The 15,572-nt window shown below is 43.1% G+C and overlaps 1 protein-coding gene across 5 annotated transcripts in view; it reads left to right on the forward strand.

The window, feature by feature from the left end:
* The window catches only part of PAK2 (p21 (RAC1) activated kinase 2), a 505,361-nt gene that overhangs the window by 371,382 nt on the left and 118,407 nt on the right, over positions 1-15,572 (forward strand). For all 5 annotated transcript variants that reach the window (XM_053709811.1, XM_053709810.1, XM_053709809.1 and 2 more), the window contains 2 exons: positions 8,563-8,675; positions 8,855-8,972. In XM_053709811.1, coding sequence (XP_053565786.1) covers positions 8,563-8,675; positions 8,855-8,972 — 231 coding nt within the window. The remainder of the gene's footprint in view (positions 1-8,562; positions 8,676-8,854; positions 8,973-15,572) is intronic.

Consider the following 15,572-nt stretch of genomic DNA (forward strand, 5'->3'; position numbering starts at 1 on the left):
CTTCTGAAGCAGTTTTTGGTAGAAAAGTACTTCAGGCAGCTGTTTCAGTTTGAATCTTCTGCTTATAATTTCAGTTTTTTTCATTATAAGATTTAAACTTTGTTTTGGGTGTGGATTATTTTCAGCGGAATTGGCTGTCTTTATTTTATCCCTCCCTCTCTAGTGACTCTTGCGTGGAAGATCCACATCTTGGGTAGTCATTATCTCATACGTCACTAGCTCATGGACTCTTGCTAATTACATGAAAGAAAACATAATTTATGTAAGAACTTACCTGATAAATTCATTTCTTTCATATTAGCAAGAGTCCATGAGGCCCACCCTTTTTTTGTGGTGGTTATGATTTTTTTGTATAAAGCACAATTATTCCAATTCCTTATTTTTTATGCTTTCGCACTTTTTTCTTATCACCCCACTTCTTGGCTATGCGTTAAACTGATTTGTTGGTGTGGTGAGGGGTGTATTTATAGGCATTTTGAGGTTTGGGAAACTTTGCCCCTCCTGGTAGGAATGTATATCCCATACGTCACTAGCTCATGGACTCTTGCTAATATGAAAGAAATGAATTTATCAGGTAAGTTCTTACATAAATTATGTTTTCAACTGCAGGCGGCCGTTGCCGCGGTTGCTGGAGAAAACTACCTTCTGGTGTGACTCCTTATAGGATTGATCGGGGTGGAGAGGTCCCCTCAACGCTACTCAGGAAAGATTTACGGCCTTGAGAGTTGCTAATTCTTTTATCTGTAATGCTATTAGGCTGATTATTCTCCTAAATTCTAAGGCTTCGGCCTTTTCTGTTCAGGCCCGTCGGGCTCTGGCTGAAGTCATGGTCTGCGGATATGACTTCTAAGTCTAGACTTCTTTCCCTCCCCTTTAAGGGAATGATTTTGTTTGGTTTAGGCCTGGACTCAATTATCTATACGGTCACAGGGGGCAAGGGTTCCCTTCTACCGCGAGAGAATATGAACGAGTCTAAGGACATTTTCGTTATTTTCATTTTCATAAAGACCATGTCAGCAGTCCTCCGCTAAGCCTGAGCAAACCAAGAGTTCTTGGACGCCAGCTCAGTCCTGGGATAAATCCAAGCAGAGCAAGAGGCCTGCCGAGTCCAAGTCGGCATGAACAGGCAGTCCCCGGTCCTCTTCTGGATCGTGTAGTGGGCAAACTGTCGCTCTTTTCAGTCGCTTGGTTCAGGGATGTGCAGGAGCCATGGGTCCTGGAGGTCATAGCTCAGGGTCACAAGATAGGTTTCAAGTCTCTGCCACCCAAGGGCAGTTCAGCCTTTCTGGGGTGCGTACGGGATCTGTTCTCTTAGGAGTTATTGTCCCAGTGCCTATAGCAGTGAGAGGTTTGGGATACTATTCAAACCTTTTCGTTGATCCAAAGGAGGGGGAAACTTTCCGTCGGATTTGGACCTGATGTGCTTAAAAAAGTTTCTCTTGTAAGATGTATCGAGTCCACGGATTCATCCTTACTTGTGGGATATTCTCCTCCCCTACAGGAAGTGGCAGAGAGAGCACCCACAGCAGAGCTGCCTATATAGCTCCCCCCTTAGCTCCACCCCCCCCAGTCATTCTCTCTGCCTGCTTAACTGCTAGGAAGGGCAAAGAGGAGTGTGGTGACAAAAATGTTAGGTTTTTATTTTCTCAAGCAAAAGTTTGTTATTTTTAAATGGTACCGTTGTGTACTATTTACTCTCTGGCAGAAAAGGGATGAAGATTTCTGCAAGGAGAATGATGATCTTAGCATTTTGTAACTAAGATCCACTGCTGTTCTCACTAGGGCTGAAGAGTACAGGAAAACTTCAGTTGGGAACAGTTTGCAGGCTAAACTGCATTAAGGTATGTTCAGTCTATTTTTTTCTAGACAGACTGTTATTTCTAGAAAAGGCTGGCAATATCCCCATGAGGGAAGAGTAAGCTGTATTCAGACACTTGGATAGGAATTTCAGCTTGCATGAAGGGCTCATTAGTTACTGGTGACACTGTTTGGTAAAATCGTTTTGTTTATTCAGTGAATGATGCAATTATAACGTTTTTTTGAAGGGACTAAAGGGGTCATTGTGGCTTGTTTTTGAGTTTTCTAACCCAAATGGTTAATTTAGAGACACTTTAGTGTTTGTCTGTTAGGCCTCAAAACATTGAGTGAGGTGGGAGGGGCCTATTTTCGTGCCTCAGTTGTGCAGTTTCTTTTCCTCTGAGACTTCTAACTGCTTCTCCAGAGGTTCCTGCCGTGTTTGAGGGTTGTTAAATAAGTTTTTTCCCCCACAAATTGTTCTGAAGGGCAGGTAGGAGCCACAGCAGAACTGTGGCAAAGTGCTGAAAGTCTTTTTTACTGGTTTTTATGTTTTTTCAATCCGATTTTGCCATTAAGGGGTTAATTGTTTATTTGCATAGCTGTGCAAAGTTACTAAGGCTATATGATACTACTGTAAAAATTTCGTTATGTTTACTGCTTTTTTATACTGTTTTGCAGAATTTGTGCAGCTTTTTTTCTCTTAAAGGCACAGTACCGTAGTGTTATTTACTTTGATTACAGTGTTTTCCAAGCTTGCTTGTTACATGACTAGCCTGTTTAACATGTCTGACACCAAGGAAAATCCTTGTTCAATATGTTTGGAAGCCATTGTGGTACCCCCTCTTAGAATGTGTCCCAATTGTACTGATATGTCCATAAACTATAAAGAACATATATTAGCACTTAAAAATAGAGCAATAGATGATTCTCAGTCAGAAGTAAATGAGGGTTTAGCATCTAGCTCTCCCCAAGTGTCACAACCAGTAACGCCCGCACAAGTGACGCCAAGTACCTCTAGTGGGTCAAATTCATTTATTTTACAAGACATGACCACAGTTATGAATACAACCCTCACAGAGGTTTTATCCTGACTGCCTGGTTTTCAAGGAAACCGGGACAGCTCTGGGTTAAGGAAAAATGCTGAGCAGTCTGACGCTTTAGTAGCTGTATCTGATATGCCCTCACAATGCTCTGAGGTAGGGGTGAGGGATTTGTTATCTGAGGGTGAAATTTCTGATTCAGGAAAGAAGCTTCCTCAGACAGATTCTGATATGACGGCCTTTAAATTTAAGCTTGAACATCTCCGCTTATTGTTCAGGGAGGTATTAGCGGCTCTAGATGATTGTGACCCTATAGTGGTCCCAGAGAAATTGTGTAAGATGGATAAATACTTAGAGGTTCCTGTTTACACTGATGTTTTTTTCCAGTCCCTAAGAGGATTGTGAATATTATTACTAAGGAGTGGGATAGACCAGGTATTCCATTCATTCCCCCTCCTGTTTTTAAGAAAATGTTTCCCATATCTGACACTATGCGGGACTCGTGGCAGACAGTTCCTAAGGTGGAGGGAGCTATTTCTACTCTGTCTAAGCGTACAACTATACCTATAGAAGTCAGTTGTGCTTTCAAAGATCCTGTGGATACAAAATTAGAGGGTCTCCTGAAGAAAATTTTTGTTCATCAAGGTTTTCTTCTTCAACCTATTGCGTGCATTGTTCCTGCAACTACTGCAGCTGCTTTCTGGTTTGAGGCTCTAGAAGAGGCTCTTCAGATGGAGACTCCATTAGAAGAAATTTTGGACAGAATTAAGGCCCTTAAATTGGCTAATTCTTTTATTACAGATGCCGCTTTTCAACTGGCTAAATTAGCGGCAAAGAATTCAGGTTTTGCCATTTTAGCACGCAGGGCGTTATGGCTTAAATCCTGGTCTGCTGATGTGTCATCTAAAACTAAACTTTTGAACATCCCTTTCAAAGGAAAGACCCTATTCGGGCCTGAACTGAAAGAGATTATTTCAGACATCACTGGAGGGAAAGGTCATGCCCTCCCTCAGGATAGATCAAATAAGAGGAGGACCAAACAAAATAATTTTCGTTCCTTTTGGAATTTCAAGAGTGGTCCCGCTTCAGCTTCCTCTGCTGCAAAGCAAGAGGGGAAATGTGCCCAATCCAAGTCAGTCTGGAGACCTAACCAGGCTTGGAACAAGGGTAAAAAGGCCAAGAAGCCTGCAGCTGCCTCTAAGACAGCATGAAGGGGTAGCTCCCGATCCAGGACCGGATCTAGTAGGGGGCAGACTCTCTCTTCGCTCAGGCTTGGGCAAGAGATGTTCACGATCCCTGGGTTTTAGAAATTGTGTCCCAGGGATTTTTTCTGGAATTCAAAGGCTCTCTTCCAAGGGGGACTTTTCACATTTCTCGATTGTCTGTAAACAGACAAAGAGAGAGGCGTTCTTACGCTGTGTAGAAGACCTACATACCATGGGGGTGATCCGCCCAGTCCCAAAAGAGGAACAGGGGTTTTACTCCAACCTGTTTGTGGTTTCCAAAAAAGAGGGAACTTCCAGATCAATCTTGGATCTCAACATTCTTAACAAGTTCCTCAAAGTTCCATCATTCAAGATGGAGACTATTCGGTCTATTCTACCTCTGATCCAGGAGGGTCAATATATGACCACCGTGAACTTAAAGGATGCATATCTACACATCCCTATTCACAGAATTTTCACAAGGGTGCTAGGGTCCCTTATGGTGGTTCTACAACCACGGGGCATAGCAGTGGCGCCTTATCTAGACGACATCTTATTTCAGGCGTCAACTTCCCAGCTATCCAAGTCTCACACAGACATTGTGTTGGCTTTTCTGACATCTCACGGGTGGACGGTGAACATTAAAAAGAGTTCTCTCTTCCCTCTTATAAGAGTTTCCTTCCTAGGGACTCTGACTCGGTAGAAATGAAAATATTTCTGATGGCGGTCAGAAAATCAAAGCTCTTAACCACTTGCCGAGCTATTCATTCCATTCCTCGGCCATCAGTGGCTCAGTATATGGAGGTAATCGGACTCATGGTAGCGGGAATGGACATAGTTCCTTTTGCCCGCCTACACCTCAGACCACTACATCTATGCATGCTCAAACAGTGGAATGGGGATTATGCAGATTTGTCTCCTCAACTGCATCTGGACCAGGAGACCAGAGATTCTCTTCTCTGGTGGTTGTCTCAGGACCACCTGTCTCAGGGAATGTGTTTCCGCAGGCCAGAGTGGCTCATTGTAACGACAGATACCAGCCTGCTAGGCTGGGATGCAGTCTGGAACTCCCTGAAAGCACAGGGCTTATGGTCTCGGGAGGAATCTCTTCTCCCGATAAATATTCTAGAACTGAGAGCGATATTCAATGCGCTTCAGGCGTGGCCTCAGCTTGCTGCGGCCAAATTCATCAGGTTTCAGTCGGACACCATCACGACTGTAGCTTATATCAATCATCAAGGAGGAACAAGGAGTTCTCTAGCGATGATGGAGGTAACCAAAATAATCCGATGGGCAGAGGATCACTCTTGCCATCTCTCAGCAATCCACATCCCAGGAGATTGAACGCCTGATTCTATCAAAGCGTGGTTTCTCTGAGTCGGTCATTGATACCCTGATTCAGGCTAGAAAGCCTTTCACCAGGAAGATCTATCATAAGTTTAGGATTCCTAGAATATTGTCTTTTCTCCAAGAAGGTTTGGAGAAGGGATTATCAGCTAGTTCCTTATAAGGACAAATATCTGCTTTGTCTATTGTTCTACACAAACGTCTGGCAGTTGTCCCAGACTTTCGAGCATTTAGTCAGGCTTTGGTCAGAATCAAGCCTGTATTTAAACCTGTTGCTCCGCCATGGAGCCTAAAGTTAGTTATTAAAGTTCTTCAAGGGGTTCCGTTTGAACCTATGCATTCCATGGATATTAAGCTTCTATCTTGGAAAGTTTTGTTTTTAGTAGCTATCTCTTCGGCTCGAAGAGTTTCTGAGCTATATGCTTTACAGTGTGATTCCCCTTATCTTATTTTCCATGCAGATAAGGTGGTTTTTGCGTACCAAACCTGGGTTTCTTCCTAAGGTTGTTTCTTATAAGAATATCAATCAAGAGATTGTTGTTCCTTCACTGTGTCCTAATCCTTCTTCAAAGAAGGGCAGTTCATGACCACAATAGATCTGAAGGATGCTCCCTTCACGTAGCAATCCTCAAGGACCACTTCCAGTTCCTAGATTTTGCAGGCTAGCTTCAAAATGTCTTGCCCTCCAGACCTCCTTACGGCCATCTGTGGCCTGGTATGCTTGGCGTATGGAGGTTATTGGTCTCACGGTGTCCAGCAGGGACATAATTTCCTTGCCAGGTTTCACCACAGACTGTTGCAACTGCGCATGCTGAAGCAGTGGAATGGCGATCATTCAGATCTGTCTCAGGTTTCCCTGAACACCAGATCAAGAGAATCGCTCTCTGGGGGTTTTGTCCGGATCACTTGTCCCAAGTGATGTCCGTTTCAAGACCATCCTGGGTGATTGTGACTATGGTTGCAAGTCTGTCTGGAAGTTTCTATGGATTCAGGAGGAAAAGCTCTTTCCTGATCGCATTTTGAATCTTCGGCAATATACATTGCTCTGAAGGCTTGGCCTCTGCTGGGTTCATCCCAGTTTATCAGATTCCAATCGGACAATATCCTCGGTGGCTTACATCAACCATCAAGGGGGGGGGGGAAACGAGAAGCTCCCTAGCTATGATCTCGGATTCTTGAGTGGGCTGAGACCCACATTTGTTTGCTGTCAGTGATCCACATTACGGGTGTGGACAATGGGGAAGCGGATTTCCTCAGCAGACAATACTTTAATCCTGGGGATTGGTCTCTCCATCCCGAGTGTTTGCAGAGATTTGCAAGAGGAAGTTCTTAGGACATCTCATTACCTAGTTACCCAGATATGGGTCGAGGTACAGGGATCCTCAGGCGGAGCTAACTAGCATTATTGGTGCCTTGGAGGTTCAATCTAATTTATCTTTTACGGCCGTTACCACTACTTCCTAGTGTAGTGGCTCGAATCAAGCAGGCGTCGGTGATACTGATTGTTCCGTTTTGGCCGCAAAGGATATGGTTCGTGAACTAGTGGGTATGTTATCTCCTCCGTGGAAGTTACCTTGTCGCAGGGATCTGCTGACCAAGGTCTTTTTGTTCATCTATGTCTAGATATCTGAGGCTGACTGCGTGGAGATTGAACACTTAGTCCTAGCCAAGAGCGGGTTGTTTGAGAGTGTTATTGTTTCTCTCATTGAAGATCGTAGCTGGTTGCTCGTCGCATCTATCATAAGGTGTGAAGGACCTACTTATTCTGTTCTCCAGGGTGAACTGGAGAAGGCTACTCTACAAGTCCCCTGAGTGGTCAGATTTCGGCCCTGTCTGTGTTACTGCACAAGAGGTCCGCTGAGCTTCCTAATGTGCAGTGACTTGTTAAGGCTCTGCTAGGTTCAGGCCTGTGTTTAGATCTATTGCTCCTCCTTAGTTTGAATCTTATTCTTTAGGTTTTGCACGGGCTCCGTTGGAGCCTATGCATGACGTAGACCTTAAACTATGTCTTGGAAGGTTCTTTTTCTATGGGCTATTGCTTCTGCGTGCGAGTATCTGTGTTTACTGCCTTGCAATGCGTCCCTCCTTACCTGGCTTTCCATGCTGATAAGGTTGTTCTACAAACCAAGTTAGGTTTTCTTCCTAAGGTTGTGTCAATTCACACCACCAATCAAGAGATGGTGGTTTCTTTCAACGTAATTCTGGATGTGGTTTGTGCCTTGAAGTCCTATCTTCAGGCCACGTAGGAATTTAGACAAACTTCTTTATCGGTTTGTTCTCTTTCCGGGAAGCGTGGGGGTCAGAGGGCCTTTTCGACTTCCTTATCTTTTGGCTGATGAGTGTTCTCCCTTTCGCAGTAATAAGGCGGGACATAAGCCTCCTCTGAGGATTACAGCTCATTCAACTAGAGCTGTGGCCTCTTCTTGGGCCTTTAAGAACGAGGCTTCTATGGAGCAGATTTGTAAGGCGGCTACTTGGTCCTCTTTACGTTCTTTTGCAACATTTTACATATTTAATGTTTTTGCTTCGGCGGAATCAGCTTTTGGGAGAAAGGTTCTGCAGCCTGTGGTGCACTCAGTATAGGGCCCTCCTTCTTTTACCCTTCCGTTTTCTTCATTCAGTGTACTCTAGAGCTTGGCTATTTGTTCCCACAAGTAATGAATGAAGCAGTGAACTCTCCTCCCATTAAGATGGAAAACATAAATTATGCTTACCTGATAATTTAATTTCCATCTGTGGGAGGGAGAGTCCACTGCTCCCTTCCGTTTCTCCGGTGGAGGGGGGGGGGCGTACCTAAAATTAATATTGTTCTTCTTGCACCATTTATACCCTGATAGTTCTCCTACTGTTCCTTGTTCACTTGGCAGAATGACTGGGGGATGAGGGGAGTGGGGAGGTATTTAAGCCTTTGACTGGGGTATCTGCCTCCTCCTGGTGGCCAGGTTCTTAATTCCCACAAGTAATGAATGAAGCAGTGGACTCTCTTCCCACAGATGGAAATGAAATTATCAGGTAAGCATAATTTTGTTTCTTTTGGTCTCTCACAATTAAAACAAACGCATAGATTGCTTGCTTTATATTTGGTAAACAAATGTATTTGCTATGTAAAACGTATATGCTTATAAGCCTGTTGTCAAAAAGTTTTTAAAATCTCTAATTGTCTCTGTTTCTAGGTTGCAATAAAACAGATAAATCTACAGAAGCAGCCCAAGAAAGAGCTTATTATTAATGAAATCCTTGTGATGAAAGAACTCAAGAATCCAAATATTGTGAATTTTTTGGACAGGTATCAGAAATAAATGCATCTCTCTTGCCATACAATGTTCTGAACCTAGAGCAATAATAATAATTTTAATTTTTAAGTTAACATGTGGATGAGCTTGTGGACATTCTTACCTTGTTACTTGTGTGTTTTAAAAATATATAAACTGCACTAATATTTAATATATTGAATCCTTCATGCAGTTTCCTAGTGGGGGATGAATTGTTTGTGGTGATGGAATATTTGGCTGGGGGGTCTCTCACAGATGTGGTCACTGAAACCTGCATGGATGAGGCACAAATAGCAGCCGTCTGCAGAGAGGTGGGTGTTACTGTTTTCAGGTAAACATAGCCTTAGCTTCTAGTAACTAAACTTAGTACTGTGTGAATAAAATTGTATGCTTGAAAAACTTTAAAGGTACATAAAACCCATATTTCTTTTGCATGATGTACCGAGTCTACGGTTTCATCCTTACTTGTGGGATATTATCCTTCCTAACAGGAAGTGGCAAAGAGAGCACCCACAGCAGAGCTGTCTATATAGCTCCCCCCTTAACTCCACCCCCCAGTCATTCTCTTTGCCGGCTCTAAGCAGGAAGGGTAAAGTGAAAGAGGTGTTAAACTGTTTTATTTTATCTTCAATCAAGAGTTTATTTTTAAATGGTACCGGTGTTGTACTATTTACTCTCAGGCAGGACATAGATGAAGATTTCTGCCTGGAGGCGGATGATCTTAGCATTTGTAACTAAGGTCCACTGCTGTTCCCACAGAAGCTGAGGAGTACAGGAAAACTTCAGTGTGAGGAACGGTTTCTTGCTATACAGCAATGAGGTATGTTCAGTAATTTTTTCTGCAGAGACTGTGTTAACTCAGGCTGACAGTATCCCCATTAGGGGAAGGGGAAGCAATAATCCTAGTTCTATAAGGGGCATTACTAGCTTGCATAAAGGGCTAATCTTATGGGCACTCAGTTTGTATATGAGATATTGAGCAAACGTTTGCGTGTTCTGGGAGTAACGTTTTTGTTTGGGACATCTGTTTGAGGGTACATTTGGCTTATTTAGGGGTTTTTATAACCCACATGGCTTACAAACAAGGTTTGATAGATTTTGTGTAGGCCCCAGCAACATCGAGTGAGATGGGCGGGGCCTATTTTCGCGCCTCAGTTGCGCATTTAGTTTATGCAGACAAGCAGCAAGCAACGTCTCCAGAGGTCCTGCTACTCTTCTGGGGCCTAATCGAAGCTTTATCCCCTTATCGTCCCCTAGGGGCAGGTAGGTGCCATAGCAGAGCTGTGGCAAGGTGCTGACGGGTTTTTACCGGTTTTGGACATTTGTCAATCCTGTTTTCTCATTTGGGGGTTTATTGCTTAATTACTTGTGGTGCAATCTTTCTAAAGCTTAGTGGGTATACTGTAAAAATTTTGGAAAATTTGAGGCAATTTTAAACAGCTTTGGAGTTTGTGTATGGCTTTTTTTCTCTTAAAGGCACAGTACCGTTTTTGAAAATTGTGTTTTTCAAGCTTGCTTGTCTCATTACTAGCCTGTTAAACATGTCTGACATTGAGTAAAACTCATTGCTCAATTTGTTTAGAAGCCATTGTGGAACCCCCTCTTAGAATGTGTCCCACCTGTACTGATATGTCTATAAATTGCAAACAGCATATTTTGACTTATAAGAGTTTGGCATTGGATGATTCTCAGACAGAAGGAAATCAGGTTTTGCCATCTAGTTCTCCCCAAGTGTCACAACCAGCAACGACCGCACAAGCGAAGCCAAGTACTTCTAGTGCGTTTAATTCTTTCACCTTGGAAGATATGGCTTCAGTTATGAATATTACCCTCTCAGAGGTTTTATCTAAACTGCCACGGTTGCAAGGGAAGCGCAGTAGCTCTAGGTTAATAACAATTGCTGAGCCTTCTGACACTTTTACAGATTCAGATATGACGGCATTTAAATTTAAGCTAGAACACCTCCGCTTATTGCTCAGGGAGGTTTTAGCGACTCTGGATGATTGTGACCCTATTGTAATTCCAGAGAAATTGTGTAAAATGGACAAATATTTAGAGGTTCCTGTTTACACTGATGTTTTTCCGGATCCTAAGAGGATTTCGGACATTGTTACTAAGGAGTGGGATAGACCAGGTATTCCGTTCGCTACCCCTGTTTTTAAGAAAATGTTTCCCATATCTGACACCATAAAGGACTCATGGCAGACGGTCCCTAAGGTGGACGGAGCTATTTCTACTCTGGCTAAGCGCACAACTATACCTATTGAAGACAGTTGTGCTTTCATTGATCCTATGGATAAAAAATTAGAGGGTCTCCTAAAGAAAATTTTTGTTCATCAAGGTTTTCTTCTTCAACCTATAGCGTGCATTGTTCCTGTAACCACTGCAGCTGCTTTTTGGTATGAGGCTCTAGAAGAGGCTCTTCAGATGGAGACCCCACTAGATGATATTCTGGACAGAATTAAGGCTCTTAAGTTAGCTAATTCTTTTATTACAGACGCCGCCTTTCATCTTGCTAAGTTAGCAGCAAAGAATTCAGGTTTTGCCATTTTAGCGCATAGAGCGTTACGGCTTAAGTCCTGGTCGGCTGATGTGTCATCTAAATCTAAGCTTTTGATCATCCCTTTCAAAGGTAAGACCCTATTCGGGCCTGCACTGAAAGAGATCATTTCAGACATCACTGGGGGGAAGGGTTATGCCCTCCCTCAAGATAAGTCAAGGACCAAACAAAATCATTTTCGTTCCTTTCGAAACTTCAAGAGTGGTCCCTCTTCCTCTGCTGCAAAGCAAGAGGGGAATTTTGCTCAATCCAAGCCAACCTGGAGACCTAATCAGGCTTGGAACAAGGGTAAACAGGCCAAAAAGCCTGCTGCTGCCACTAAGACAGCATGAAGGGGTAGGCCTGGGCAAGAGACGTTCAGGATTCCTGGGCAGTAGAAATCGTAACCCAGGGATATCTTCTAGATTTCAAGGATTCTCCTCCAAGGGGGAGGTTCCATCATTCTCAACTGTCTGTAAACCCGACAAAAAGAGAGGCGTTCTTACGCTGTGTAGAAGACCTTTTTACCATGGGAGGGATCTGCCCAGTTCCGAAAGCAGAACAGGGGCAGGGTTTCTACTCCAATCTGTTTGTGGTTCCCAAAAAAGAGGGAACTTTCAGACCAATTCTAGATCTCAAGATCCTAAACCGATTCCTAAGAGTCCCATCTTTCAAGATGGAGACCATTCGGACTATTTTACCAATGATCCAGGAGGGTCAATATATGACCACCGTGGACTTAAAGGATGCGTATTTACACATTCCTATCCACAAAGATAATCACCAATTCCTCAGGTTTGCCTTTCTGGACAAGCATTACCAGTTTGTGGCTCTTCCCTTCGGGTTCGCCACGGCGCCACGAATCTTCACAAAGGTGCTAGGGTCCCTTCTGGCGGCCCTAAGGCCACGGGGCATAGCAGTGGCGCCTTATCTAGACGGCATTCTAATTCAAGCGTCGACTTTCCAACTAGCCAAGTCTCACACGGACTTAGTGTTGGCCTTTCTAAGATCTCACGGGAGGAAGGTGAACGTAAAAAAGAGTTCTTTCCCCCCTCACAAGAGTTTCATTTCTAGGGACTCTGATAGACTCGGTGGACATGAAAATATTTCTCACGGAGGTCAGGAAATCAAAGATTTTGTCCACCTGCCGAGCTCTTCATTCCATTCCTCGGCCGTCAGTGGCTCAGTGTATGGAGGTAATCGGTCTAATGGTAGCGGCAATGGACATAGTTCCGTTTGCTCGCTTGCATCTCAGACCACTGCAACTATGCATGCTCAATCAGTGGAATGGGGATTATGCGGATTTATCTCCTCAGATAAATCTGGATCAAGAGACCAGAGACTCTTCTTTGGTGGTTGTCACAGGATCATCTGTCCCAGGGAATGTGTTTCCGCAGGCCAGAATGGGTTATAGTGACGACAGACGCCAGCCTACTGGGCTAGGGTGCAGTCTGGAATTCCCTGAGAGCACAGGGTTTGTGGACTCGGGAGGAGGCCCTCCTACCGATAAATATTCTGGAATTAAGAGCGATATTCAATGCTCTTCAGGCATGGCCTCAGCTGGCTTCGGCTAGATTCATCAGATTTCAGTTGCACAACATCACGACTGTGGCTTATATCAATCATCAGGGGGGAACAAAGAGTTCCTTAGCGATGATAGAAGTTTCAAGAATTATCCGATGGGCAGAGGCTCACTCTTGCCATCTGTCAGCGATCTATATCCCAGGAGTAGAGAACTGGGAGGCAGATTTTCTAAGTCGTCAGACTTTTCATCCGGGGGAGTGGGAACTCCATCCGGAAGTGTTTGCTCAACTGGTTCAGTTATGGGGCACACCAGAATTGGATCTGATGGCGTCTCGTCAGAACGCCAAACTTCCTCTAGTCGTTCAACCTGGCTTATGTGTTTCCACTTTTCCCTCTCCTTCTGCGTCTGATTGCCAGAATCAAACAGGAGAGAGCTTCAGTAATTTTGATAGCGCCTGCATGGCCACGCAGGACCTGGTATGCAGACCTGGTGGACATGTCATCTCTGCCACCATGGACTCTGCCACTGAGACAGGACCTTTTGGTTCAAGGTCCATTCAAGCATCCAAATCTAATTTTCTGCAACTGACTGCTTGGAGATTGAACGCTTGATTCTATCAAAGCGGGGTTTCTCTGAGTCGGTCATAGATACCTTGATTCAGGCTCAAAAGCCTGTTACCAGGAAAATCTATCATAAGATATGGCGTAAATATCTTTTTTGGTGCAAATCCAAAGGCTACTCCTGGAGTAAAATCAGGATTCCTAGGATTTTGTCCTTTCTCCAAGAGGGATTGGAGAAAGGATTGTCAGCTAGTTCCCTAAAAGGACAGATATCTACTCTATCCATTCTGTTGCACAAGCGTCTGGCAGATGTCCCAGACATCCGGGCTTTTTGTCAGGCTTTAGCTAGAATTAAGCCTGTGTTTAAACCTGTTGCTCCGCCATGGAGTCTAAATTTTAGTTCTTAAAGTTCTTCAGGGGGTTCCGTTTGAACCCATGTATTCCATAGATATTAAGCTTTTATCTTGGAAAGTTTTGTTCCTAGTTGCTATCTCTTCAGCTCGAAGAGTCTCTGAACTATCTGAATTACAATGTGACTCGCCTTATCTTGTTTTCCATGCTGATAGGCTGGTTTTGCGTACCAAGCCTGGGTGCCTACCTAAGGTTGTTACTAACAGGAATATCAATCAGGAAATTGTTGTTCCTTCTCTGTGTCCTAATCCTTCTTCTAAGAAGGAACGTCTGTTGCACAACTTGGATGTGGTTCGTGCTTTAAAATTTTATTTACTTCCTGAAGTAGAGCGAGAATATTTTCAAAAGAGCTTTGATAGGGTCAGGAAGTTCTCTAGTAACATGGCAATAATAGAATCACACGTAAAGCTCTTAAATAGAGCCTATCTCACCCCTAGCAGGCTAGCCAAATGGAAAGGGAGTATGGCTTGTTATAGATGCAGATTCCCTTATGCTGATTTGCTCCATATGTTCTATACCTGTCCAAAAATAAGCAAGCTATGGAAGCAAGTGGAATTTTGGTTGAACAGATATTTGGAAGTCAGGATCACACTCAAACCAGCATATATTTTCCTTTTGGTACAAGATCAGGTTCAAAATAAACCCCTGATCAATACAGTAATATTGTTAGTGAGACAGATGATTCTAAGAAAGTGGAAGGATAAAAATGCCCCAAGTATCGCTTCTGTCACACGAAAAATTCAATACCAAATGTTATTAGAACAGCAAGACCCATTAATGTTTGAGGAAAATAAAGTTAAAAAGTACTTAGTAAAATGGGAAAAAGTCATTTTAGGTCAATCTAAGGAAGTTCAGCTACAAATACTAACTTACATTCGTAGATCACCAGATTTCCTACAATTAATACTCTTAGACAGGTACCCTGAATTTTGGAGACAATTCCTTTTTTTAGGCCTGGATGGGGGGGGGGGGGGGGGGGGGGGGGTCCAGGAGAGGCCAAACTCCCTAAAATTATTCCTTTTTTTTTTTTTTTTTTTCCTTTGTCTTTTCTGTTTCCGTACACTGAAGAAACTTTAACAAAGAGCCGATGTAAGTTAGAGTAGAGGAAGGGTGAAACAAGCTAAGATAAGGGCCCAGTAGTAGAATGGGCTCTTGGTATATTTTATTTTATCTCTTTTTTTTTTTTTTATGTGGAGCTGCGTCTCCATGAGAGTTACAATGTGACATGGAAATATGTCTTTATAATATAGGCTCCTATGTATAGGATGGTTTATTTCTGTTTTTTTTTTTTGTTTGTTTTTTTGCTTTTTCCTTTTTTTGTTGTATATGAGTTCTGTTTTTCTTTCTTCCTTTTGATGTATTGTTGGAAAAATCGATAAATAAATAATTTAAAAAAAAAAAAAATTATTTGCAGGCAACCATAGATTTTCGTCAAACATCTTCTTTGTTTGTTGTCTATTCTTTAAAGCGTAGGGGTCAAAAGGCTACGGCTACTTCTCTTTACTTTTGGCTGAAAAGCATCATCTGTTTGGCTTATGAGACTGCTGGACAGCAGTCTCCTGAAAGGATTACAGCTCATTCTACTAGAGCGGTAGCTTCCACATGGGCTTTTAAAAATAATGCTTCTGTTGAACAGATTTGTAAGGCTGCGACTTGGTCTTCGCTCCATACCTTTTCAAAATTTTACAAATTTCATACTTTTGCTTCTTCGGAGGCTATTTTTGGGGGAGAGGTTTTGCAAGCAGTGGTGCCTTCCGTTTAGGTTCCTGTCTTGTCCCTCCCTTCATCCGTGTCCTAAAGCTTAGGTATTGATATCCCACAAGTAAGGATGAAACCGTGGACTCGGTACATCATGCAAAAGAAAACAAAATTTATG

Source organism: Bombina bombina, chromosome 4, assembly GCF_027579735.1.
Source record: "Bombina bombina isolate aBomBom1 chromosome 4, aBomBom1.pri, whole genome shotgun sequence".
Classification (NCBI taxonomy): domain Eukaryota; kingdom Metazoa; phylum Chordata; class Amphibia; order Anura; family Bombinatoridae; genus Bombina; species Bombina bombina.